General features: G+C 46.8%; 1 protein-coding gene across 1 annotated transcript; it reads right to left on the reverse strand.

The window, feature by feature from the left end:
• Positions 1-374: 374 nt before the first annotated feature.
• On the reverse strand, positions 375-13,979 carry LIN28A (lin-28 homolog A). The gene is given in 4 exon segments (NM_001256479.1): positions 375-670; positions 1,360-1,544; positions 13,208-13,404; positions 13,871-13,979. Coding segments are annotated over 4 exon segments (630 nt in total). The 5' UTR covers positions 13,902-13,979; the 3' UTR covers positions 375-453.
• Between the last annotated feature and the right edge of the window lie 13,980 nt (positions 13,980-27,959).

Here is a 27,959-nt window from a genome sequence, read left to right on the forward strand (position 1 = left end):
AGGAAAACCCTGCCGCCCCCACCGAGATGTTTCCTCCCATGGAATGTAGTGGCTTGTTGGTTGGGTCCATCAATCTGTTCTGTTCCTAATCTTTACACTCTGATACGGGAAATAATACTCCACATTCTTCTTTAAGAGTAAAACAACTTCCCTACCCAGGCCACTTTCAAAAGCTGGAGATTCTGGGGGTGGAGACTCAGATAAAGCATGCAGGGAAGGTTAACCCCCAAAGCCCTCATATGCATTTGGAAAGAGCTAATTGGAGTTTCTTTGCCTCACCCCTTCTTCCCACCAAGAGGGAAGAGGGGGTGATGCTGTGGACTCCAGCCTCAGATATATGGCAGTGCCAGCTGCCCCCTACCCACCCTGTCCCCACTTTCTCCACTCTGCCGATTGATGCCTGCTCCTCAAAGCTTTCTGATCACAAAAGGATAGCTCCCACCCACTGTGGCTTCAATTCTGGGCCTCTGGGAGCATGGCAGAGCTATGGATCTCTTCTTCCTCCTCCCGAAAGTAGGCTGGCTTTCCCTGGGAGCTGGGAGCTTGCTGGGCCTTCAGTGGGCACGAGGCTACCATATGGCTGATGCTCTGGCAGAAATGGCACTTCTTGGGCTGCGGTGGCAGTTTGCATTCCTTGGCATGATGGTCTAGACCTCCACAGTTGTAGCACCTAGCATCAAGCAAGATAGTAAAGTTGAGAGGAAGGTGTGAGAAGAGACCACAATATTTCCTCTGAGCGAGGACCCCTGGGCTCTGGTTTTAGCTGTTACTTTGGACCCACTTCCCTTCCTGGAGACCAATTTCCCCAGTTACAAAAGGGGTATATGACTAGATATCTCTGAGTCTTTTCCAGGCCTGTAATATCTAGATGGCAGCTTGAGATTCATGACAAATTGAAAATACCAAGAATGGAAATCCTGGACCTCAACTGAGAACTACCATACCCTTAAAATCAGTACGTCTCATTCATTAAAATAGAGAAGAAATTAAAGGGCCAGAATCTGTTTGCGCACAGAACTAACATGAAAGAAACCAGTCATTTGGAGATGAGGTGAAGAAGCAACAGCTACAGATACACTTTCACATCCATGATCTCTTTAGTTCTAGGATAGCGTGTGAGGTTGGTATCACAATCCCCATTTAGCAATCAAAGCTAGAGCTCCCAGAACCTAATTACTTATCAAGTAGAAAAGTAGGTCATGAAGTACCCTCCACACATACCACCCTCTCTTTGCCTCCCACATCCAGATGTTGCCAGGGGCCACAGGCTTCACTTTATCTTTAGCATCTGGTCCAACCAAGAAAGGAAGAGTGCTCATCATCCCTACCAACCCACAGAAGCTGCCTTCCAGTCCATACCTGTCTCCCTTTGATCTGCGTTTCTGCACATTCTTCCCTTTGGGCCGCCTTTCACTCCCAATACAGAACACCCCACCAGGGCCGGTGACTCGGATAGATTCCAGGCCCTTGGCGGACTTCTTAAAGGTGAACTCCACAGCCTCCCCCTCCTTCAGGCTCCGGAAGCCCTCCATGTGCAGCTTACTCTGGGGGAGAGAAGCATGGTAGATTTTAATGTTAGTCTTCATTATTACACCCCAAACATCAAAACCTGCATACACATGTTCCTCTACGGTTGGGAGAGTAAGGGTGTAACGTTTCCATTTTATTGGTAAAGACACTGTGATTGGAAGAGTCGCCACCATTAAGAACAAGAAATCTATGTTCCATTAGGAACAATCACTATGTAAACAGATGCCATAGCATTTTTTGCAGCTATTCTCATTGAAGGTTCTCAATAAACTAGAACAGCAGAAAAAAATTGGTAAACATAGCATTTATAAGAAATCAACCAAGGTAAAATTGTAAAATATAAAGTAACAGGCCTATACACTTAAAAGATGTCAGTCATGAAAGACAAACCCCTACGAAGTAAAGACAGTGCCACACAGGGTTCTGATTGGCTCTTAGAACAGGAGAAAATATTAGAAGAACTGACAAAATTTGCACACGGAAGGTAGGCAAATGTGTGAAGTTCCCTAATTTTGGTCATTGTACTGAAGTTACCTAAGAGAATAGCCATATTTTAGGAAAAGAAAAATGCTGAAATATTGTAAAGGTAAAGATGCTTGAAATCTGTACAAGGAAAAAAAAGAAAACAATAAAGCAAATAGGACAAAATGTTAACAATTGATGTATCTGGGTAACGTTTATATGGCAGTTTTTCAAACTATTCTTCCAACCTTTCCCCCAGTTTGAAATTCTATCAAAACAATGTTACTGAAAGTTGAAGGGAAAAGATAGTATGACCCAAAGCAGACAGATCAGTGGATTAGAAGAGAAAATCTACTGGAAGATCCAAGAATAAGTGCAGAAATCAGCAGGTGAGGAAAATACTTCCATAAATAGTACTATTGAGAAACAAACCAGTTATCCACTAGAAAATGAAGCCAGAAATTTATACTTTACATCATATGTATGCAAAATATTTTGGAAGAATTAAATATCTAAATTGATAATACTATAAAAAGTTACTATGCATCATTATGAAAGACTCAGAACAGAATAATTTACAGGAGGACCTAGCACGGTACGTATATTCAATATCTCACTGGCTCAAAAAGAAACAAAAACAGACAACAAAAATACCATAAAGCCGTTCAAAAGAATGTAAAGTCCTTGCTTTGTTCACTGTTGCATTTTGACACCTAAATAATGCCTAGCACATTTTGGATGAATTAATGAACAAGGAGATAGGTTTTAATTATATAACTTGGAAAGAGAATCAAATTTTTAAAGGAAGAAAAAGACTTCAAATACTGTGTGGAACGATCTCACTGAAACACTGCTTGTTTGAACCAAAATTTAAAAGAAAAAAGAAAAGGAGTTATTCAAACAGCTGAGTGGCAACAGCAGGGTCAGAAGAACCCAGAGTTCTGGGTTGGATAGCCCATTCCACCTGGCCATTTTCTGCATCAATAACACATTAGCGGAATGACAGCCTCTCCCAGACCCTGCACAAAACAGACTTCATTATAGACATCTTCCAAAATATCCAAAGAACATCATGTCAAATATGTCAACAAGGTGTAGTCCTTGTTGAAAATGTGGTTCAGAAGCAAAAGGGATCACCATGTACCTAGTCCTGGCTTGAGGCCTTTTATGGCGTTGCTGGTGGGGATGGGGCAATGTGGCTATTTCAAGCTGGGACTTAGATGAAACATGCTCTTTTGCCAGATGGGATCCCCAATTTCTCAGTCACTTACATTTTTTTTTTAATTTGGATGGTACTGCTTAAGACAAAACTTCCATTGAGGTAATTAAGAGCCTAAGCTCAGGTGTCAGATACATCCTGGTTCATGAAATACTGATTCTACCAATTTCTGGCATTGTGTTTTATCTTGGTGAGTTACACACCTCTGGGTCTCAGATCTTTCAGACAATGGGATAACAGTAGCTATTTACCTAGAGTTTTAATGAAGATTAGGCAGGCAGGACATATGCTCAATAAATATCAATGAATGAAATATTCCAAAGGTTTGGTATCCTCTCCCTTCTTATTCTCACAGAACAGCCAGGGTTGTGATGACTCACTCCCTTCCCCCAATCTGAATGTGGAGGGTTAAAGCAGAACCTTAAAACATTTCAGAAAGGTGAAAATTCTTTCCTCCTCCCAGTTGCATAACCACCGCCCTGAATTTGATGTTAAATCTGACGTGTCTCTTATTGAGCTAGGACAAGCCAGTGAGTCAGGAGATGCTGGAGGATCCAGACCAAGAGCATTCTTGACCCAGGTAAACTCAGCTTCTCCCATTTGCCTAGTGGGCTCTTAGGGTGGAACACTCCCAGTTCTCTCTGTGATTCAGCAGATAGATAAGTGATTAAGAGCAAAGGTTAGAGTCCTACAGCCTATCCCCGCTTTCTGTGTTAGCCTACAAAATGGAGCAGATACTAATTTTATGGTGGTGCTGTGAGGTTTTATGCATGAAAAGTAGTTAACACATTGCCTGCCACATATAAATCCCAAGTGGCAATTATCACCAACCTTTTCAGACAGGATGAGGGCGGGGTAACAGTGAGAAAGAAGTGTCAAAAGACCCAGCATTTTAACCCTAGTTTTTATCGCTAACTAGCAGTGGAAACTCAGAAAAATATCCCCTGTGGGCTCCAGTTTACTGAGCACTGCAATCTTCTACATCTACACCTTTCAAGGCTTACTGTGAGAATCAGAGGATAATATAAATGGGGACATTTGACATCGACTAGTCCTCTTAGTTGACCTACTCTATCACTGGAGGATTTGAGGTCAGCTTAAGACCATCTTTTCCTTTGAAAAGATAAAGGGGAAAAAAAAAATATCCCTGTGGGCACCTCACCATAATCAGCCAAGATTTAGACTGGTGGTCTCAGGGGTGGCTGCCTTGGCCCCCCTACCCCACGCCTTTCTAAAACACATAGTTTGAATTCTTCTCTTATCAGATAGGTAATCAGCGTGCAGCCCCACTGAGCCTGCCTCACAGGGTCTGCATCAGAAAGGAGCCTGAAATTCTTGCTACCACCCCCCACCCCACCAACCACACACAAAGCAGGGCCTGAGCCCCGCCCCGCCCTCCATCCCCTCCAAAAAAGAAAAGACCTGGGCGGGGGAGGGGCAAGGCCTGAGCTCCCCCAATAGAGCCCTGCTCCGGGAAACAAAGAGCTGACACTGCTTGGTTCTGGTGTCAGATTCCTGGAGTTCCAGAGGATGCAGATTCCCCCTTGACCCCCCCATCACACATTTACCACACTCACCAGTTCCTTCCTTCCTCTCCATGCAGGGGGTTATGGTCACGGTGAGAGCAATGGACACAGACACCTTTCTTCCCTAGTCAAGCTTGCTGGCCAGCCAAAGCCACCACCTGCAGCCATCTTTCCTTCTGGCCCACACTCCCACCCTTCCAGGGCCTCCAGTCAAACCTTTTCTTTTCTTTTTTTTTTTTTTACTGAGGGGACCAATTAGGGTTCTTTATTCAGATAAATTATATTTTAGGTGGGAGGGCTGCCGCTGTCCCATCTTCCTTTTTCCCTTGTCTGTGCAAGGTAGGAGTGTGGGTAGCCTGCAGTGGGGGCGAGGGGAAGACGGTATTTAATTAGACAGAAAACAGCTATAAGAGGCATTTTTCTTTTGGATGGCAGGGAAGCATGGGCCAGATACAGCACTAAGGCCTTCTGCACCCCCGGTACCTCACTGCTGCCTTCGTAAGTCACAGAGAGAAGGGACCTTAGGGGTCACTCAGGGAATGCAGAGTTAGAAAACTCACAGCTCTGTGAAATTTGGATAAATAAGCTCTGGTTCTATAATTATCTATAACTGATCAAAGCTTGGGTTTATGGTTTTTCTGCAATATCCAGGGCCATTCTGGCTCAAGACTACCTAGAGTATGGCTATACCCTCAATTCTAGGTGCTTAGCAGTGCACAAACATTTGCAGAAAGAAATCTAAGTTCTCTACTGTCCAAAATGACTAATATCTACTGATGCTTACTATAGGCTAAGCAGTTTTAAGCATGTCATATGCTATAACACATGTGACCTACACACCAAGCTTTTTATCATGCCCCCTGCTGAATTCATACAGCTGTATACAGTCAACAAAAACAAGACCAGGAGCTGACTGTGGCTCAGATCATGAACTCCTTATTGGCAAATTCAGACTTAAATTGAAGAAAGTAGGAAAACCACTAGACCATTCAGGTATGACCTAAATCAAATCCCTTATGATTATACAGTGGAAGTGAGAAATAGATTTAAGGGACTAGATCTGATAGATAGAGTGCTTGATGAACTATGGACAGAGGTTCCTGACATTGTACAGGAGACAGGGATCAAGACCATCCCCATGGAAAAGAAATGCAAAAAAGCAAAATGGGTATCTGAGGAGGCCTTACAAATAGCTGTGAAGAGAAGCGAAAAGCAAAGGAGAAAATACATAAGCATCTGAATGCAAAGTGCCAAAGAATATCAAGAAGAGATAAGAAATCCTTCCTCAGTGATCAATGGAAAGAAATAGAGGAAAAAAACAGAATGGGAAAGACTAGAGATCTCTTTAAGAAAATTACAGATACCAAGGGAACATTTCATGCAAAGATGGGCTCGATAAAGGACAGAAATGGTATGGACCTAACAGAAGCAGAAGATATTAAGAAGAGGTGGCAAGAATACATGGAAGAACTGTACAAAAAAGATCTTCACGACCCAGATAATCACGATGGTGTGATCACTCACCAGACATCCTGGAATGTGAAGTCAAGTGGGTCGTAGAAAGCATCACTACGAACAAAGCTAGTGGAGGTGATGGCATTCCAGTTGAGCTATTTCAAATCCTCAAAGATGATGCTGTGAAAGTGCTGCCCTCAATATGCCAGCAAATTTGGAAAACTCAGCAGTGGCCACGGGACTGGAAAAGGTTAGTTTTCATTCCAATTCCAAAGAAAGGCAATGCCAAAGAATGCTCATACTACCGCACAACTGCACTCATCTCACACGCTAGTAAAGTAATGCTCAAAATTCTCCAAGCCAGGCTTCAGCAATACGTGAACCGTGAACTTCCAGATGTTCAAGCTGGTTTTAGAAAAGGCAGAGGAACCAGAGATCAAATTGCCAACATCCACTGGATCATCGAAAAAGCAAGAAAGTTCCAGAAAAACATCCATTTCTGCTTCATTGACTATGCCAAAGCCTTTGACTGTGTGGATCACAATAAACTGTGGAAAATTCTGAAAGAGATAGGAATACCAGACCATCTGACCTGCCTCTGGAGAAATCTGTATGCAGGCCAGGAAGCAACAGTTAGAACTGGACATGGAACAACAGACTGGTTCCAAATAGGAAAAGGAGTATGTCAAGGCTGTCTATTGTCACCCTGCTTATTTAACTTCTATGCAGAGTACATCATGAGAAACGCTGGGCTGGAAGAAGCACAAGCTGGAATCAAGATTGCCGGGAGAAATATCAATAACCTCAGATATGCAGATCACAGCACCCTTAGGGCAGAAAGTGAAGAAGAACTAAAGAGCCTCCTGATGAAAGTGAAAGAGGAGAGTGAAAAAGTTGTCTTAAAGCTCAACATTCAGAAAACGAAGATCATGGCATCTGGTCCTATCACTTCATGGCAAATAGATGGGGAAACAGTGGAAACAGTGTCAGACTTCATTTTTTTGGACTCCAAAATCACTGCAGATGGTGACTGCAGCCATGAAATGAAAAGACGCTTGCTCCTTGGAAGGAAAGTTATGACCAACCTAGATAGCATATTGAATAGCAGAGACATTACTTTGCCAACAAAGGTCCGTCTAGACAAGGCTATGGTTTTTCCAGTGGTCATGTATAGATGTGAGAGTTGGACTGTGAAGAAAGCTGAGCGCCGAAGAATTGATGCTTCTGAACTGCGGTGTTGGAGAAGACTCTTGAGAGTCCCTTGGACTGCAAGGAGATCCAAGCAGTCCATTCTGAAGGAGGTCAGCTCTGGGATTTCTTTGGAAGGAATGATGCTAAGGCTGAAACTCCAGTACTTTGAAGAGTTGACTCATTGGAAAAGACTCTGATGCTGGGAGGGATTGGGGGCAGGAGGAGAAGGGGACAACAGAGGATGAGATGGCTGGATGGCATCACCGACTCGATGGACGTGAGTCTGAGTGAACTCCGGGAGTTGGTGATGGACAGGGAGGCCTGGCGTGCTGCGATTCATGGGGTCGCAAAGAGTCGGACACGACTGAGTGACTGAACTGAACTGAACTGCTGAATTCATGGAGGCAGAGGGGTTAAGCACCCTGCCCAGACTTATAGTGTGAAAGCCCTGAGCTGACTTCGTATTTAGTGCTCTGCAATATAATGCAAGGCGCATAGACATTTTAAGACCTTCTAAGAGCCACATTGAAAAAGTAAAAAGCAATTTAATTTTAATGAGTTAGTCCTGAGGTGTCCTCACAGTTCAACCCAAACCTCATTCCTAAAGGCAGGGTTTGGTAGGAGGTAGGAAACCAATGGGTTCTATCAGAAGCAGTTTATTTTGTCAGAGAGAATGGGGAAAGAGATCTACCCAGAACCAAAGGCTGCCAGCATACACTCTTTACGTCCCTTTGGCTCTGACATAGCCAGGACCACCTGTTCCTGCCTGGAGTTCTCCACCAGATGGTGCTGCTCATCAGCCTGTCTGCACCCAGGTAGCAGGAGGGAGACTGGAGCAGAAGAGGGGAAGGAGCCGCACAGTGGTCTCAACTCTGCACCTAAGAATTCACCTAGAGTGATCTTCCCAGCTCCTTGGGACGGGCATCTTCTCTGTGATCCTGAGGAAGATGGAGTTACAAGGGGACTGAACTCTGATGAGGATCCAACCCAGGGTAGGTCCTGATAAAGATGGGGCTGTTCCCTCCCCACCACTCCCACTCAGCCACTCAAGAAGTGAAGAAAAGATCCTGGAGTTTTTAACCAGAAGCCCAGTTGTTCTGCTCTGTTGACAAAAGCCATTTACTCTCTATACCGGTCTGAACTAAAGAACTCTAAGCTGAGTCTATACTAATTGCATACTACCCTGGAAAGTTTTCTTCTCCTCCTTCACCTCCTCTGACCTTCCAGATTTAACACTGATAGTAGTTGCTATTCTTACCTGCAGGAAGAAGGGAGGGGTGATGTGCCTCAGGCTATTTCTCAAACAAAAAAAAAACCCCAGCGAGGAATTCCCACAGGCTGGGGAGTATGATAGTTTTGATAGTTGGATTAGGAATGTTCCAGCAACAACCTTGCCCTGGAGAAAATCACTTAATGGCAAGTAGTGCCACTAACCACAAGCTTTGCTCTGGATGGTGGCACAGCCTTTACTTGGAACACTTCTAGAAAGTATGTCTCTTCACTAACAGAAGGACTCAAGATCTCATAATGCTCAAATTAACTCACATGCTTTTCTATAACTTCCTGAAAAAATCCACTCATTTAAAAAATCCTTTCTAGAGTGAATGAACATGAAGTTGCTCAGTCACGTCTGACTTCTCGACCCCATGGAGTGTAGCCCGCCAGGCTCCTCTGTCCATGGGGATCCTCCAGGCAAGAATACTGGAGTGGGTTGCCATTTCCTTCTCCAGGAGATCTTCTCGACCCAGAGATCAAACTTGGGTCTCCCGCATTGTAGGCAGACTCTTTATCCTCTACGCCACCAGGGAAGATACTCTGGAGGACTGGGAGGAAAACAAAATGCTTTCCTTTCCTGATGGTCCAGTGCTTAAGACTCCTCACTTCTACTGTAAGGAATTTGGATTCGATCCCTGGTCAGGGAACTAAGATCCTTCATGCTTCATGGCCTAATTAATTAATTAAAAATAAAATAATAACCTTTTAAAAATTCCCTATTAAGATGGAAAAGAAATAACTAATGAATGACCCTTCAACCCATGGCTTCCATATCCTCTCTGGAGCTGTGATCAGCTGGAGTGGATCAGCTGTGATCCACTATCACTCCACAAATTTTCATGGTGTTTTTACTGAGTGCCAAGCCCTCTTCAGGCCCTGGTCTGGAAAGACAGCAACTACCAGTTCACATTCCCTCCCTGTCTCCAAGCTTTTGGTCTGGAGGAAGACCTGCTGACAAGGACCCCCAACTGTGAGTGCACTCTTGATTTCTCAGGGGCCCCTTCGTTCCTCGTACTCAAATCTTCAGCCCACCAAGTGCATACTAGAAAACTAACCAGACTACTAGCCCCTCTTTTCAAAGAGTTCAGGTTAGAGGAAGAGTTAAGACAGGTACATCAATATCTAAACATAAGGAGGGTAATCAGAGGCGCTAGTAAGGTTATAAACCGGGTAGGAAAGATCCCTTTACATTCTCCCTGCCCCCAAACCCGAGTCTTAATCTAGACCGGACTGAAGTTGCTCTCACCACCCCCACTCATCCTTTTCAGAGAAAGCAGGCCACGTGGCATCAGCAGTTTCTTGGTACTGGAAAACTTCTCTTAACCCAAACTTGGTGCCTCGGTCAAATTTGGGCTCTTTTGCCTCCAAGCGTTCTAATACACCATTTTTAACCAGAAAGCTATTTTAAACAGATTTGAGTTCCTAAGAGCTGTGGGAGAAAACAGTGGACCTTTTCCTGATTTTCAACTTTTGCACATCTGGGGGGGTTGGGAGTTGAGCCACAGGAAACAGGAGGTTTCTGTTAAAAGGGCCAAACTTTTTAAATGGCCATGGAGAGTTGAGTATTCTTAGTCCTTCTCAGGCAACCAGGAGACAGTAGTTAGCTCTTTCTTGCTCCACTTTTTGATGTATTAACTGTTTCTCAACTGGGGGTGAGTTTGCCTCCGGGGGCGGGGGATGCATCTGGCAATGTCTGGAGACATTTTTGGTTGTCACGACTGAGGGATGCCCAGAATGAGAAGTTATCCTGCTTGATATATGTCAGTAGTGCAGAGACTGAGAAACCTGGATTTAAGGGTGAGCTAGCTGCCATTATGATGATTCTTAAATTCCCCCCAAATGCGGGGACAGCAAGAGAGTTCTAGCTTAAAACCTGTGGCTGAGTACCAGGGTTGGTACAGAAGTCTTCTCGGTTTATGGGTTTAACTTATTTTTTTAAAGTCTAATGGTAGGTTTTCTTTCCCACGTATCCACCCCTACTGGGCACTGAGAGTTGGACAGGGAGCATAAGAACAGTGACTAGTGTGCTGGGAACCAAATAGGCCCAACTTTGGAAATGTCTAATTGTGTCCCCCCTCCCCCCATTTCCTTAGGAAAGGGGCTCCTTGATCCCCTCCCCTAGCAGATGTTACCTTAGGACAGTTATCCTGCCCACCACCCACACCACCAGGTCCAAGGTACCCACCACCACCAGCCAAAGGGGAAGTTTCACTGTTAAAGACAAATGTCTTACTTTCTCTCCATTTGGGAACACTCTCCTGCCCTGGGAAAACTTCTGAGGATTGATCTGCATCCACCTAATTCCTCTACATTAGCTCCTCAGGGAGATATTTCAGATTTCTCAAATGCAGGACTGGAATCACTAGTTTAAGTGTTACGGTAGGGTTTCAGGATCAACCTAAGCCCCAGCAGTGTGAAGACAGAGCTACCAGGTATAAAGTTCAGGGAATTTCCACCGTTGTCCTCTGTGGCTGTTAGCAGGGGGTGTTAGGGAGACAATTCTTGATTCCTTATCCCAGCTCAACTCCTCCTGATAACTTATTCAACTGTGGAATGTCCCTGGACATCCCAAGACCCCAAGTCCAGGTTATCTCCCAGCAAACCCATGTGAAACAGCATAGTGTGGGCTCCACTCCCCAAATCTGAAGGCTAGTCCCCATTTTCTTTTATGCCATCCCGTATTTCCCAACTGCTTTTGATCCTTTATAAAGGTTAAGTGGGCTGAGGCACAGATCCATTTGCTCAGGAAAACCTTCTTTGGGAGTTGGATATCACCAAAGAAGCTCAGAGGGACTACCTTCCCCTCCATCTTTCCCTATGTGGCAGCCTTTGGAAGGGAGGCAAGAAAATGTTGGGTCTGACTCTTTCATTCCAAGCTTTCCAAAGTTGGGGAAGATGTCCAGTTGTCTCCAGACAGGGAGAGATTTTAATCTCTTTGTGACCAGATAAATGGGGAGCTGGCCACCCTGCTGAGGAGGGCCATTCAAAGCTGGTTCCTGTAATAAAGTGATTTAATAGATCTAAAGAGGCCAATTCCCTTCTTTCGCCCACAATTACTTCCTGTGGGTTATCATTCACATATGTAAATGAGACAGGAAGTGGGGCTAGCCACCAGCCAGAATTAGTTGTAGGAAGGGAAGGGGGTAAAGCTGGGGGTCGCCGAAGCAGGGGAAGCCAGGGGGCAGCCAAGCATTCTGCAGCTGACCCTTCTGGCAGATGTTCTAGGAGCCCGGTGATCCCAGCGTTAACTGGTGGATCCCCATCTCCTTGCGTCCTCTCTCTCCCATGTTTCCCCATTCCGCGTCCTCACTGAGGGCCATGTGGGGACTTCCCCGCTGTTTCCCTCCAAACAGTCTACCCAGCATCTCCCTCTCCACCCCTCCCCCTCCAGAATACCATCCCTCAGGCTCCAACCCTTAATCCCCACATCCTCCTTTCCCCTCCCCCACTGCTCCTAAAGCCAACCTCCCCAAAGTAACCCCTCCATGCCCGGCCTGGGTGTCAACCTCCTGGGTCTGAGATTAGCAATTTCTTCTCAGGTCCAGCCCCAAACCTCCAAAGATGGAGGGAGCGCAAGCAACAACTTCCTCTACACAGTGGTTATGCGAGGCTTCCAAGATACTCGGGAAGGGGTGGCCAGGGAGGGGGGAAGACGAAGTCTCTGGTTCCTTGTTTGAGGCTGGGAATGTTAGGACGGCAATCAATGGCTATCTAGGGCCATAAATGCCAAGCTGAGGAGAATAGGTCCTGAGGCTAGCCTTTCTCCACCCCCTGCCCTGCGACACTGAATTTCACCCCCCAACCCCACCCCGTGCTGCCTTGCTTTAACTGAGAACTTGGGGTTGCGACCTAACTCCCGCCCCGGCTGGCTCAGGAGTCGAAGACCGGCCTCGTTGCCTTTTCTTTCCTAATAGGAAATAGACAGTAAGAGCCCCGCTAGTGATCCATGTGCCTGACACTGTGCTCTTGCGGAACTTCCAAGCCCCCCAAATAGATCCTTCAAGGATCTACCAAACCCACCCAGAACCCCAGGGCCTGGTGACCGCCTGGGTGTGAGGACCCGGCAGACTTCTCGGCTTTCCGCCGTTGGGTCCCGAAGCCGTCTTCCTCCCTTCCTTCAGGCCGGGACCTCCATTCACAAGATGCTGAAACGCGCGGGCGCTCAGGGCTCTGCTCTGACCGGGCATGTGCTTCCCTGGCCGGCCCGCTCGCCCTCCCCCCACTGGCAAGCACAATACAACCTTAGTTCTGCCACATGGGATCACCTCCCTGCCCCCTGCCCCCTGCCCAGGGGAAAGAGGTAACAGACACGTGGTAAACCAGAGGGGTTCCCGGAAGGGGGTGGGGGTGTTAATCATCGGCTCTTCCCCCGCTCTCGTCCCGTTGGAGTTAATAGGGACTCAGAACTGGGGTTCCTCGGCAAAGACGGGAACGCACAATGAGGGCCCTGGATCTCCCCTCAAACCCAACAGCCGAGTCCGTCCGCCCACTCTCGGATACGCGCGCCAACATCCCGTTCCTGCGGCAAAGTTACCAGAATCGCTCTCACCTGGTGCACAAAGACATCCACCGGGGGGTCGAGCGCGACCCCTGCGCGGGCGGTCATGGACAGGAAGCCGAACCCCATGCGCACGTTGAACCACTTACAGATGCCGGCACCGTGCAGCAGCTGCGGCTCCTCCGCCGCGCGGGCCGCGTCCTCCGGCGCCTCCTCCGGCGCTTCCTCCGGCGCCTTAGCGCAGCCACCTGGAGATTGGGAAGGCGCTCAGCTGGGGGGCCACGGAATTGGAGGACCCCCAGCAGAGAGCCGGCAAGGAGACCCGAGGGTCCAGCCCGAGGCTGGACAACCAGGAGGCTGCAGCTACCGAGCAGCCGGCGAGAAAATACCTGTCCCGGCCGCCTCCCGCGCTCCCCCAGCTTAAACTGAGGCCAGCGGTGCCCCGAAAGTTTTGCTTTTCTTTCCACAACACGTTGCCCGGGGACATGCGGCCAGACAGGCCCCTCCTCTTCTCTCCCCCCGCCCCCGGACCTTCAGCTTGCTCGCCACTGGGACACCAGGGTTCCTGGCTCCAGAGATGGCCCCCAGAAGCAGGAGGCCGCACAGACTTGGAGTCCTTGGGCTAGCCTGGGGGACACTTCACCACCTCTCTTTCATGTGGCTTCGGGGCGCCCCTGTCGCCTAAGGTGTCCCTAGTAAGTCCCGAGGTCGAACCTGCGAACTGCTGGTTTGACACAGAGCCCATGGTAGTCTGCTGAGCCCGCGGCCCCGGGCCCTCGCTTGGGCGGCTGCTGGCCCCAGAGAAGTCCGGAGGCAAAGGGGTGGCTCGGGGAAGAGGCAGCTACATCTTCCCCAGCACAATAGCGGTGGGAGGGCCCACGGCTTTTCAAAGGCTCCCAAATTCTAAAAGACAATGACCCAACCCCCCGCGGGCAGCCCCCCTCCCCTCCCTTCCCCTCCCCTCCATCGCCTTTCCCCTCCTTTTCCCTCCGGCTCCAGCTCTGGCCCTCCCCCACCACGGCGGTCTCTGACACCTCTGGGGTGTCCCTTCTCAGAACCTAGAGGTTTGACACCCCCTCCCCACACGCACATCTGGAGATTGGGGCCGTCAACCCTTCAAGTCTTGAGTACCCGGGAATTTGGGATCCTGCACTTTAAGAACTAGGCGGGGGTCCCCAAAGCAGCATACAGGTGGGGGGCATATGGCGGGGGGGTGCAGTTTTAAAGCCACGTGACTGCTCACACACACACACACACACACACACACACACACTTATACACCACCCCCACCCCCCGTGCAGATAATTATACATTCCAGAGAGTTGGGGGGGAGGGAGGTGTGAGCCTGGCAGCGCTGGCCAATCAGAGACACAAACCACCTGTCAAGGGAGAAATGGATGAGCCCTCCCCCTCCCCCAGCCCTGGAGCGCCCCTCCCCCTCCCTTCCCCTTCAGGCCTCAGAGCTGACCCGGCAGCTCGGCGCTGACCCGCTCTCGCCCCCCACCCCCGTGTGCTTAGATAGACCTGGAGTTCAGGACACTGGGAAGCTGGATGGGGAAGCAGGGGGAGGTGGGAGACCCAGCGGGGCCGATCTCCACTGCTGACCTAGGCGCAGCCTCTCTAAGTCTGTCTCTGAATGTCTCTGAGTTTCCCACCGAGTTTCTCTGGATCCCTCAAAGCACTCCCAATTGATTCCGTGTAAAGAATTCTTCCTCATTTCCTTCCAAATCTGTCTAAAATCTGACCCACGTGGAGTTTCCCAAGAGAACATAAGAAGGAACCGAAAGAGGCTTAAAGTGTGTTTCTCTCTCCACCAGCTGACCTCACCCTGCCCCCTTGACCATCCCATCCTCATCCGTGGTTGGGATCCAGACACTTTTAGGTTCCCAGGCGCTCCTCGCTTCAGAGTCCTGTCCTAAGGGCGCTCCCTTCCCCACAGTGAGGTTGGTGGGGGATCTGGAGTAGGGACTCTCCTCTTTTGAAGAGTTAGCCTCCCCTGGTAAGAGATAAAGAGGGTTGGCCAGGGGGGTGGCTAGTGCCCCGGTCGGAGATGGACAATGGCCCGGGGCTCAGTGCACGGCCCTGGCCCTGCCCCTTCACTTCCGGTGCTCAGTTCAAACTGGACAATGCCAGCTCCGGCCAGTTCCCCTCCCCCACTGCTACAACCCATTTAAAGGGACAGAGCCTGCTTTCGGGGGCATCCGCTCACTGGGAATTCAGTCGTCTCCACTAAGTGTGCAGAACCTCTCGTGCTCCTGCGCCCGCCCGTGTGTGTGTGTGTGTGCGCGCGCGCTTATGAAATTGAGAAATAGAGAACAGGGATGAGTGGGAGTAGGAAAAGGGAAGATGAAGGGGAGAGCAAGGGGCTGTTGAGAGATTATTTCTCTCTCCTGTCAAGAGTGCTCTCCGAGGGACTAAAACTTCAGTGTAAGAAATGGGGGGTAGGAAGTTGGAAGAAAAAGGACAACTGTGGCCCTCAGCCTAAAAAATACAAATTATTAAGAATACCACTAACAATGCCACAGTCCCAACTGAGGACTCTAATTTAGATCTTCCCAGAGTCGTGCAAGTACATCAGCCAAAACCGTTTTTTATTTACATAATCCTCCCCATCTAAGTCTTATCTCCTCCCCTTACTAGAGCCCTTAAAATGTACCCACTCTCAGTATCTCTCTTCCCAAGATTCAGGAGCAGGTGACTAAGGTCTGGCTGAAGAAAAGGGGACAAGAGAATTTAGCGCTCTGCTTTCCCTTGGTCTGCTTTCAAGTGAGACGTTCCAGGCAGGCTCTACTAGCTTCACTGTCCAGGGTCCTGAGGGCGTCTGGAGCTCTGTCCACGGTGCTGAATAAAGACCCGCTCTCCTGGTTCCCAGCTCCCAGTTTTGAGAATGCCTTCTTGAGTTCTCACCTCCACGCTCTTCTCAGAAAACCTGGTTCTTCTTAAACCGCCCCCACCAGCTCAGAGACTCTGACACATTGGAGACGAATGAACAGACTTTCTTGCACTCTAAAGAGAGGGCATTTCCAGCCATACATGATGCTGTGAGAGTAGTGTAAGTATCTCAAGCTCCTCTTCAGAAAAATGGTGCATGTGGCCACAGAGTGAAGAACGAGGAGATAATATTTTTAAATTCACATAAAATAAGACTAGAGAGACTAATCTTTTTTTAATATTATTTCTCTAATTAGCACCAGTTATGGGGCTTCCCTGGTGGCTCAGTGGTTAAAGCGTCTGCCTGGAATGCCGGAAACCCAGGTTTGACCCCTGGGTCGGGAAGATCCCCTGGAGAAGGAAATGGCAACCCACTCCAGTACTCTTGCCTGGAGAATCCCATGGAGGGAGGAGTCTGGTAGGCTACAGTCCATGGGGTCGCGAAGAGTCGGACACGACTGAGCGACTTCACTTTCACTTTCACCTTCATAGGAACGCAGGCATTGGAATCTACGTTAGAACATCTATTTATAGCTCTGAAAGCTATATGCTTTCTATGCCTCGGTTTCCTCCTCTGCCCGATGGAGATAATGAAGATTTAACTCTCAGAGTTATCATGAGGATAAAGGTAGATTATGTAAGTAAAGCTTTTAAAAGTGTCTAACATATAGTTAGCCATTAACAATGTAAATTATTACTATTATTATTACAGCTATTATGCACGTTTGTCTCTTTGTCCTATAACCTGGTGGATCATTTGATCCTTGAGGACTTGAACCATTTCTGTGTTTTCTTTCTGCACCTTCTCGCACGTCCTTACCAGTACTTAGCACAATGGCCGGCCCACAGAAGACATCCAGTTTCCTGAGAGACTTCCCTGGTGGTCCAGTGGTTAAGACTCAGCCTTCTAATGCAGGGGTTGTGGGTTTGATCCCTAATCAGGGAACTGAGATCTCACAAGCTGCACGGTGTGGCCAAAAATTAAAAATAAATAAATCTTTAAAAAGAAGAGTTTCCTAAATAAGGTTTTAAAATTTATTTTGATTGAAGTATAGTTGAATTACAACATTGTGTTAGTTATTGTCATACAGCAAAGTGACTCAGTTATACATATATGTGCATTCTTTTTCATAGTCTTTTCATTATGGTTTGTCACAGGATATTGAATATAGTTCCCTGTTCTAAACAGTAGGACTTTGTTGTTTATCCATTTTATATATACCAGTCTGAATAGTTTTTTAAATTTTATTTATTTTTTAATTGAAGGATAACTGCTTTACAGATTTTGTTTGTTTGTTTTCTGCCAAATATCACCATGAATCAGCCACAGATATACCTATGTCCCCTCCCTCTTGATGAATAGGTTTTGACTGAAATGATGAATATTATTACAATAGTCATAATACTTATTCTTCTAGGCTGCCTCTCTCAAGTCTAAGCAATTTAAACCCAGGAAGAGTCAGGACTTCATGAAGTTGCATATGTAGAGGCAAAGGATGCTTTAGGAAGGGACACGTGGCTCCCAACATAAATGACTCCTCATCCCCATTGGGTTGTTTCCACATGGGAGATGGAGGCTCCTGACTAAACATTCTTCCTTTCTTGGGTCCCCATCTCAGTGAAAACTTATTAGGTAGCTACTATGAAGGAAATGGCAACCCGCTCCAGTATTTTTGCCTGGAGAATCCCAGGGACAGAGGAGCCTATTGGGCTGCCGTCTATGGGGTTGTACAGAGTCAGACATGACTGACTGCGACTTAGCAGCTTAGCAGCATGATCCAGGCATTGTGCTAGCTCATACATTTGGTGGAGGAACTAGATACATAATATGTACCAAGTAGTATAATGACCAAAAATGTATCCCCAAAAGTAAAGAACAAACATTTCTTACTATCCAAGAAGTTATAGTGTAGTGTCTAGTATCAACACAAAGAGCATGCATGCATGCTTAGTCACTTCAGTTGTGTCCAACTGTCTGTGACCCTATGAACAATGACCTGCCAGGATCCTCTGTCCATGAGATTCTCCAGGCAAGAATGCTGGAGTGGGTTGCCATTTCCTTCTCCAAACTCCTTTCCTAACACTACCTGAAAGATCTAGAAGGAACACATCTGAATCAGGGCTGTAGATAAAAAGGTGTTATAAGAAAACCTGGAGTCTAGAGAGATTCTCAGCTCTCAGTCTATGCTGTGCTGAACAGAAGCAGAATATACCACCTGCTTAACAGTTTAGTGTCAGCCAAGGTGGGTGCGGGGTCACCCACCTTCATCTACCACTCAGCATCAGCTCCCAAACACAAGGAGCATCTCTCCTTTAAAGTACCTTGCTAAGTTCCTCTTGTGTAGACTCATATCTCCATAAAAGGAAGAGTTGAAAGAGGTCTTAGTAATAATAGTAACGTATCACCATTAAGTATATATATGTATATCTATAGCTATTGAGCACTTCCTCCATGGCAGGTGGTGTTGTGTGATGCGATAAATAACACAAACAAAAATCCCACCTTTGTGGGGCTTATATTCTGATAGGTAAAACAGCTATTATTTATCCAGGCACTTTTCTTATCTCATTCAAGCCTGTCAATAACTCTATGTAATAAGTATTAATATTGCCACCTTACAGGAGAGGAAACAAGCCTAATGAATCAATTTAGCTTGGGTAATGTAACTCAGCTAATACTTGGCAGAGGCAGATTTGAACCCATACATTTGATTCCAAAGTTCACATTCGTTCCACAGTCCCAGTATATGGTTATCATGACTGGTACTGTCCCCATTTTACCAATGAGAAGCAAGCTATGTGCAAACAAAAAGGCTGTAAGGAAAGACTGTATATTCAATATAATCAGTAAATAGAACCCAAGCTTGTGATTCTTCTTCCCTGGACCAGAGCTGTAGTCTGTCGTTTATTGATTACCCTCCCCCAGACTCATTGACCGTCTAAATCAAAGAGCTGAACAGAGCCAAAACAGCTCCTCTTTTGGGCAATCGTCCACATCCAGTTTGCATTTCTAAAGTGTTTTGAGAACCCTGTGGTGGGGTCCGGGGTGGCTGGCGTTAAAACCTTGATGCTAATATGAGTGATGGTGTGCATTTGAGAAAAGTATTTTCCACAATGTGTCCCTCAGGATACTAGTTCCATAGGATGATTAATACACCTTACCATTTTTTAAAGGTCTTTATAGTGAAATCATCTGGAAAATGATATGTTAACTAGGCTTCCTATATAGGACTTTGTATAGCTTTTAGTCGGAGAAGGCAACGGCACCCCACTCCAGTCCTCTTCCCTGGAGAATCCCATGGACGGAGGAGCCTGGTAGGCTGCAGTCCATGGGGTCGCTAAGAGTTGGACACAACTGAGCGACTTCATTTTGACTTTTCACTTTCATGCATCGGAGAAGGAAATGACAACCCACTCCAGTGTTCTTGCCTGGAGAATCCCAGGGACGGGGGAGTCGTCTACGAGGTCGCACAGAGTCGGACACGACTGAAACGACTTAGCAGCAGCGGCAGCAGCAGCATAGCTTTTAGTACGGTAATATGCTCTGTGATTCATGAGGAAGAGAATATGATGTGTGCAATGTTTCTGCTCATTCACTAAGTCATTTAACATATATTTATTGAACATGTATAATGTGTCAGGAAGCGTTGTTGGAAGCACTGGAAATACATCAGTGAACAAAACAGATGAAGCTCCTGCCCTCCTAGAGCTTACATTCTGGAGGAGAGGGACAGACAAAAAAACAAATAATTAAGTAAAATTTAAATGGCAACCTACTCCATTATTCTTGCCTGGGAAATCCTGTGGACAGGGGAGCCTGGTGGGCTAGAGTCCATGGGGTCGAAAAGAGTCAGATTTCACATAGTATTTATAGTTCCAGCCTGTTAATTTGTTCTGTGACCTCAAGAAAGGCCCCCAGCTTTACCCTTTAAGGATAAAATGAGGGAGTTGGATTAGCTGTTAGACAAGCATTTCTCCCATTTCTGACTGTCTAAAGCAATATGATGTGTGTATGTGTTTGTGCGTGTGTGTGTGTGAAAGAGAGACCCCATTCCTAATTGCTCTGAGAAACAATCTGTTCTCACCCCATGCTGTCATCTTCATCCCTCTCCAAGGACCAGGGCTTCCTACAGCAAGCGGGATTGTGCACCTCTCACCTCTTAGGCCTGTTGAATTGGCAGAGGGAGGGTGAGCCAAGGGAGTCCCCTTCCTTCTTTCAGTTCTGCTCCCCATGTGGGCCTTGCTTCACAGAGCAAGACGCCAGGCACTTGCGTTCACCAATAATGGCTTCATTACATTGAAAGGAGACTAGAGTGACCTCAGTGAAATAGACTTCCTGACCCCAGCTGACCTCTGACCCTCACCCTGACAGCCTCTAAATCTTTTCCTTCTGACACATCCCCCACAAGGTACAAGCCAGAGGAGGAAATGATGAGCTTGCTGGAGCCCACTGTCCAGCGACGGTCACTCCGCAGGTGTTCTCTTGCAGTGGAACTTGCCAAGCCCAGCTGTAATTTCCCTCATGACTGCTGATCTTTTCAATGTTCCTACTGTGACTCTAGCCTGTCAGGCACAATTCACCCAGCTGTGGTTCCCCTAGTGTCCATTTGTATGTGTCCAGTGATAGTCATGTACCATGTACCAAGGCAGGGGATCTAACCAAATGCTGCATTACCCCAAAACTGCTTTAGCCTAGTCCTTAACTCACTCTTCTCTGATGCTGCAGTTGCTGTTTGAGAGCTGACTTTGTACCAAGCCTGCGTTGAGTGCTTTCTGTGGATTGCCTCTTTCTGTCCTCAACCATCCTAATATGATCCCCATTTTACTGGTGAGAGAACTGAGGCTCAGTTTAGCTAAGCGACTTGCAAATCACAAAGAGTGCATCCCAGATCTAGCTTACTCTGATATTTTTCTTCTTCTGTATTTTTTTTAAGCAGTTAATGCATGTGGCTAAAAAAATCAATTAGTATTGAAAGAATTATAATGAAAAACAACAGCACCCTGAATACCCCACCCCCTCCACTCCCACGAGTCATTTCTTCTGGAGAATATTTCCACGTCTCTAAATAATATGTTTGTACCTCCATTCCTTGATTTATCAATTTTAGATATTATCTATTGATTTCATGTTACGGTGGATGAGGACTTAACCTTGCGTACAAGGCCTACTTCTCCTTGCCTTTTCCTCCCAGTACAGTTAAATCACCATTTTCAACTAAACTGACAGACACTGTTTACACTGTCGTAATTATGGAAATGTTCACTGCGTTGCCAAGTGGTATACTAGGACAACAATTCTTTTCTTAGACTGTGCGGCTTTGTTTTGTTGTTAATTCACCCTGGACTCTAACCTCCTCATCACAAGATTAGTCACTGAAATATCTTCAACCATTTTCAAGGGCTCCATCATATTATCTTTTCCACTAAGCCCTTTCTTGAGGACTTCCCTCCTGGTTGCCCTCTGGACTTGTTTCACAGCAGTCAGCCCATCACCTTCACAACCTCTCACTACCGTGGACAGAGCCACGCTTTCCTGGATTCCATGCCAACCTTTTTCTTGGTTCACACTTGGATAGCATCCTCAAGTAACTGCCCAAGAAAGGTTGCTCAGGAGGGGAATATGCTAGGCCTTCCAAGTCTGAGCCTACTGCTTTTTAACCTTACTTTTTTGATGGTTTCAAAGCCATACTCTTTACCACTCTGCTCTGTTGCAAAATGAAGAAAGACACTTCACTTGCTCTGAGGATGTTGAGGTTGGAGATGTCTTTTCTAGATTTTGAGGTTGTGAACCTAGATTTATCAATGGTTAAAAAAAAGAAAAATTTGATAGTTAACACCATTTCAAAGTTCTCCATGTGCCAGGCACTGTGCTAAGTGCTTTACATAAATTAAAATCACATTTAATTGTCACTCCAAATGTATGAGATAGGCAGGGTTATTGTTCCCTTCTTATAGATGAAGCTGAGCATAGGGGACTTAAGTAACTCGGTGAAGGTCACAGAGTAAGTGATAAGAGTCAGGATTCAAACACTGGTCGGTTGATTCTGGAATTTGGATTCGGATTCAATAATCTACACTTTTGACTTCCCTGGTGGTCCAGTGGTTGAGAATTTGCCTGCCAACACAGGGAATCCTTGGTCTGGGAAGATTCCACATGCCGCAGAGCAGCCAAGCCTGTTGGCCACAGCTACCGAGCTCAAGAGCCTGCAAGCCTCAGCTACTGAAGCCCATGCACCCTAAAGTCCACGCACTGCAACTAGAGAAAGCCTGTGCACAGCAACGAAGACCTCGAGCAGCCAAAAATAAATAAACGTATAAATAAACTTTAAAAATATCCACACTTCACTTCTTCTATTGTAATAGAAGAAGCTTATAAATTACTATCTTCTGACTTTGTCTTCCCCCCAACCTAATTTGGTAAATGTGGAAACAAGACCTAAAATCCAAGTGACTTGTTCAAGTTCCTTAGCTAGTTAATAGTAAGAACTAGAAACTCAGGTTTCCTAGTATTTCCTTTCTCAATCAGGGAGTGGGGCTTCACACTCAGGATTGGTTTCTGTACCTCGGTTTCCCTGTTTAGGGGAGAAAGTTAGTGAAAAGGAAGTGTAAAAGATCTGTATCCCATCAGATTGTGACTGAGACATATAATCGAGGCAGATACGACGCACTGCGGAAACAATGGAAGCTGACTCATTTTATATGATGTGGAAGGCTTCCCAGGGGAGGTGGCACTGCACTGAAGTTTGAAAGCCAGGGGAGGGCAGGACATCACAGAGGAAAGGAGCAGCAGAAATGGAAGCAAGGAAGCTTGAAAGTGAACAGCCACAAAGTTTGGTTCCCACGTGAGCAAGTACTCCCTGTCTGTGTGAAGACATCCAGAGAGACCTGTACTCCCTTAGGTCAATCTTCCATCACACATTCATTCCACACGTTGTCAATAATAGAGATAGAGGGACTTCTCTGGTGGTTCAGTGGTTAAGACTCTGCAGTCCCAGTGCAGAGGGCACAGGTTCAATCCCTGGTCAGGGAACTACAATCCCACATGCGTGGGATTTAGGTGTGGCTAAAAAAAGAAAAAACAGAGTTAGGATGGGATGGTTAAAAAGTTCTGGTTCTAGTCCTAGCTCTATCCCTAACTCACTGTGTGACCTGGAGTAAATCTCTTCTTTTCTGAGCCTTGGTTTCACCATCTATCAATTGGGAGAGCGAATTTACGATTTCCAAGGCCTCTTCCCACTTTCATTTGTGATGATTACAGAGCAAAGAATAGTACAAAGGTGTCGAGGTGTCCTTGACTTCCGTCCATTAGAGGAAGGGGAGAAATAACATCTGTTAACTTCTACTTTGGGCTGAGTATCACCCCCTCCTACCACCCTATGAGGGAGCTGCTATCTTCTCATTCAACAGAGAGAAAAATGAAGTTCAGACGGTTTGAATCACTTCCTCAAATTCTCCCAGCAAGTAACAAAAGAGAAAGAGCTAAAATGTTTGAGTGTTCACCACATTCCAGACACTGTCAAGACCCTACATTAACTCATGTAATCCCCCAACAACCTCCATTTAAAAAAATTTTTAAATTGAAGTATAGTTGATTTACCATGTTGTGCTAATTTCTGCTGTACAGTGAAGTGATTCAGTTATACATATATACATGTATCTACTTTTTCATATTCTCTTCCACTATAGTTTGTTGCAGGATATAGAATATAGTTCCCTGTGCTACACAGTAGGATGTTGTTTGTCCCTCCTACAGATAATAGCTTGCACCTTCTAATCCCAGACTCCCAGTCCTTCTCTTCTCCACACCCCCTCCCCCTTGGTAACAGCAAGCCTGCCCTCTATGTCTGTGAGTCAGTTTCTGTTCCATAGATGTATTCATTTGTGTCGTATTTTAGATTCCACATATGAGTGCCATCATGTGGTATTTGTCTTTCTCTGACTGTCTTCATTTTCGAATGGGGTAACAGCAAGTGTCTAATGTCATAGTCTATGCTCCTAATTACTAGACCACACGTCATCTCAGAAATGACAGCTGAGACAGCATCAAACTCCATATAATCCACTCGGATGAGAGGGGATCACCTCTCCGTCTCCTCACCACCAGGCTCCTGTGATTTGGCCGTGAGGGGAGAAGGGCAGAGAGGGACAGATGCAGGCAAGCCGTCCCTCTCTCCGATGGCCTCTCCTGAATGCAAACTGCACTTTGAGTTTTTGCCAAGAGATGCCCCCACGACTGTCCTACTGAAGGATGAGGCATGGGGCCAAGCGAAGGGAGATCTAGGATCCTTGGGGCCTGACTCTCAGAGCCAAAAGTGACCTTGCAGATCAGCTGATTCCCTGCCAGACCCCAAGGTTGAGATCAACTATTTTCTTGACTCAGTTTACAAACCTCCAGTCACAAAGAGCTTATTATTTTTGGAAACCTTCCCCATCCCCTGAGAGCACTTTTAGAAGGTTCTTTCTTCCATTGTATTGAAGTGGATGTCGATACCCTTTACCCACTGGGGACTTTAGATCAAGTTCCCTCCCTCTTGGGCAAAGACTCTGGGATCAAGTTTTCTGTTCAAACCCTAGTCCCACCCTTTCCCAGCTGCAATGCTTTTGAGTTGCTAAGGCGGATCTGACTTTTTGCGACCCCATGTACTGTAGTCCACCAGGTTCTTCTGTCCATGGGATTTGCCAGGCAAGAATACCGGAGCGGGTTGCTATTTCCTTTTCCAGGGGATCTTCCCAACCCAGGGATCGAACCAGCATCTCCTGCATTGCAGGCAGATTCTTTACCCGCTGAGTCATCGGGGAAGTCCACACACGTGAGTAACCTTGGACAAATTGAAGCTCAATGCCTCAATTTTGGTTAATTTCCCACTGTTCCTGCGCAAGTTAGCCTAAAGCCAGATTTTTCTAGCTTGATCCTCAATGATCCACAGCTTCTTTCCATTGCATCACTTTGTACAGTGCTTTTCCAGCCACAAAGTGCTTTCCCATACATCACATCATCTCACCAGACCCTGGGAAACAGGGCCGCTGGGACGGAGGGAGGCATGAGCGGCATGCGGTTATCTCAGTTTAGCAGGTGAGGCAGATCTCTGACCCTAATACCAGACTTACCTCCAAACTTGTGCTCCTCACACCTCTCACAATCAGCATTCCAGGCCTCTGTGTGCCTTGCTCTCTTCTTCTCCCTGGTGTTCCCATGCTCACCTTCTGCCTGCAGCGTCATCTTTCCTACCTCACTTTGCTGGTCCGTATTCATTCTTTAGGTTCCAAAGGTGTCCGTCACACATTCTCCAGGAATCTCCTTGCTTCCGCCCGCTCACTTAGCCAACACCCTTCTCACATGTGCTTACCGTAACAAACTGTTTGCCTCCACTTTATTATATTGCTTATTTATCTTCCTCTCACACTGGCTGTGGGTGCAAAGTCTTCAGTCGTGTCCGACTCTTTGTGACCCTATGGACCATAGCCTGATAGGCTCCTCTGTCCATGGGATTCTCCAAGCAAGAATACTGGAGAGGGTTGCCATTTCCTCCTCCAGGGGATCTTCCCAAAACTGTGTTTCTTGTCTCCTGCATTGGCAGGCAGGTTTTTTACCACTACCGCCATCTGGGAAGCCCTGGCTACTAGAACGTAAACCCTATGAGGCTGGGACTATGTCTGTCTTGTTCATTGTGTGCCCAGCCTATAGCACAAAGCTTGGAATAGAGTGATCGCTTATTAAAAGTTTGTTGAACAAGTAAATGAATGACCTGTATTCATTTGAATGAATTCATTCATTTGACATTCATTTAAATGAGTGTCTAGTATTCCAATATTCCTACAGCATGGCAGGCCCCCCTGTCCCTCACTATCTCTTGGAGTTTGCCCAGCTTCACATCCACTGAATCAGTGATGCTATCCAACCATGTCATCCTCTGCTGCCCTCTTCTTCTGCCTTCAGTCTTTCCCAGCATCAGGGTCTTTTCAGCTGTTCGCAGCAGGTGGCTAAAGTATTGGACCGTCAGCTTCAGCATCAGTCTTTCCAATGAGTATTCAGGGCTGATTTCCTTTAGGATTGACTGATGTGATCTCCTTGCAGTCCAAGGGACTCTCAAGAGTCTTCTCCAACATCACAGTTCAAAAGCATCAATTCCTCAGCACTCAGCCTTCTTTATGGTCCAACTCTCACATCCATACATGATTACTGGAAAAACTATAGCTTTGACTAGACGGACCTTTGTCCATGACTAATAATGGCCTACATTATAATCCAGGCTTTATTTCTAATTCCAAAAGTTCTTTTTTATCACCTTCTGAACCTAACCTAATTTCTACCCTAGCCCTTACTTGCCCTGTTATTATTTAATTCCTTAGAATCTTACATTGTTTGTTGAAGGAATACTGGAGCTCATCTGATTCACTCCCTTGATTTTCTACACCAGAAGACTAAGATCCTTGGAAGTTAAGTGCTTTCCCCGAGGTCACACTGCAAACTGTGGCAGTCCTTCTTGACTACCAGATTGGCACTTTCCCGCTGAGTTCACCGAAGAGTTTGTGGACAGTAAATAACTCCATCTGGGACTTCCTTGGTGGTCCAGTGGCCAAGACTCCATGCTCCCGAGGCAGGGGGCCTGAGTTGGATCCCTGGTCAGGAAACTAGATCCCACATGCTGCAACTAAAGATCCCAGATGCTGCAACAAGATCAGAGACCCTGTGGGCCGGAACTAAGACTCGGCGCAGACAGATACTAAGTATTTTAAGTAATAAGAAAATAATAGTAGTTCCGGCCAAGTCCCTGCTTTGTGCTCTCTAGCTACTCCAAAATCCAGACACAAGAAGTCTGACATCTCACAGGCAAAAGTGTCAGGCAGGACTGGTTGGAGGAGGTATGAGTTGCGGGGGGGAGGAAGGCGAGGCCGGGAGGGCGGATCACGGAGAGCCAAGGACGCAGACAGAGAAACCAGGCAGTGTGGCACAGCCCCACTGTTGCAGGGTCCCCGGAGGCTCCCGCTGTGGGCGCACCATCCCCTCTGCCCCTGAAGCTGACCTTTGGGGCCAGAGATCAATAACCCAGACTTTGGCTTCAGCCCCCTTTAGCCCTCCAGTGACCACAGGGCACACAGAAGAGCAAGTGGGACTCAGGGTCATTAAGTAACTGTCACTCTTCCCCAGCCCCACTGGGGGAAGGGCCAGGGACAGAACTGTTACTGAGAAACGTACCCCTAACCAGAGGAGGACCGAGACCTCTATCTCTGCTTGACCTCCGCCCTCTTCCCCTTCCTACCTTCACCCAAGATTTCCTCCTGTGCTCTGTATCCTCCCCCCTCTTTAGCACGGAGCCCTGACTCCGCTCACTGAACCCCTAATCTCCTATCTGAGCCTTCATCTTGTTTGCTGAGCCCCATTTCCCCCTCAGTGAAGCCCTATATTTCTGTTAGGTCAAACTCCTTTTGCGGTTTCCCTCCCCTATTGTCCTGTTGTGCTATATAATCAAGAGCATTTCCTTTTTGGCTGCACCACAAGGGATCTTAGTTCCCCAGCCGGGGATTGAACTCTCGGCCCCTGCCTTGTAAGCACAGTGCTAACCACTTGCCCATCAGGGAAGTCCCAATCTGGAGCCATTTTATGCTTTTTCAATCAAGGCAGTAGATGGAAATTCCTTGTTCCCTGTTTTCTGAATATCACATACCAAGTACCTTCTCATCCCTCACATCCCTAAAGAACAAACACGTTGTTTTGGCCATCATATTAGCAGACCCCTGTCTCAGAAGCACATTAACCCACCCCATCCCACCTGCTTTCCATCCTTCCTGCTCACCATTCCTTTCCCACATCCATCCCCCCCCCCCCCGCCCCCCCCGCCCCCAATGCCCTAGCCAATCACTTCTGATTGAT

Source organism: Ovis aries, chromosome 2, assembly GCF_016772045.2.
Source record: "Ovis aries strain OAR_USU_Benz2616 breed Rambouillet chromosome 2, ARS-UI_Ramb_v3.0, whole genome shotgun sequence".
In the NCBI taxonomy this organism is placed as follows: domain Eukaryota; kingdom Metazoa; phylum Chordata; class Mammalia; order Artiodactyla; family Bovidae; genus Ovis; species Ovis aries.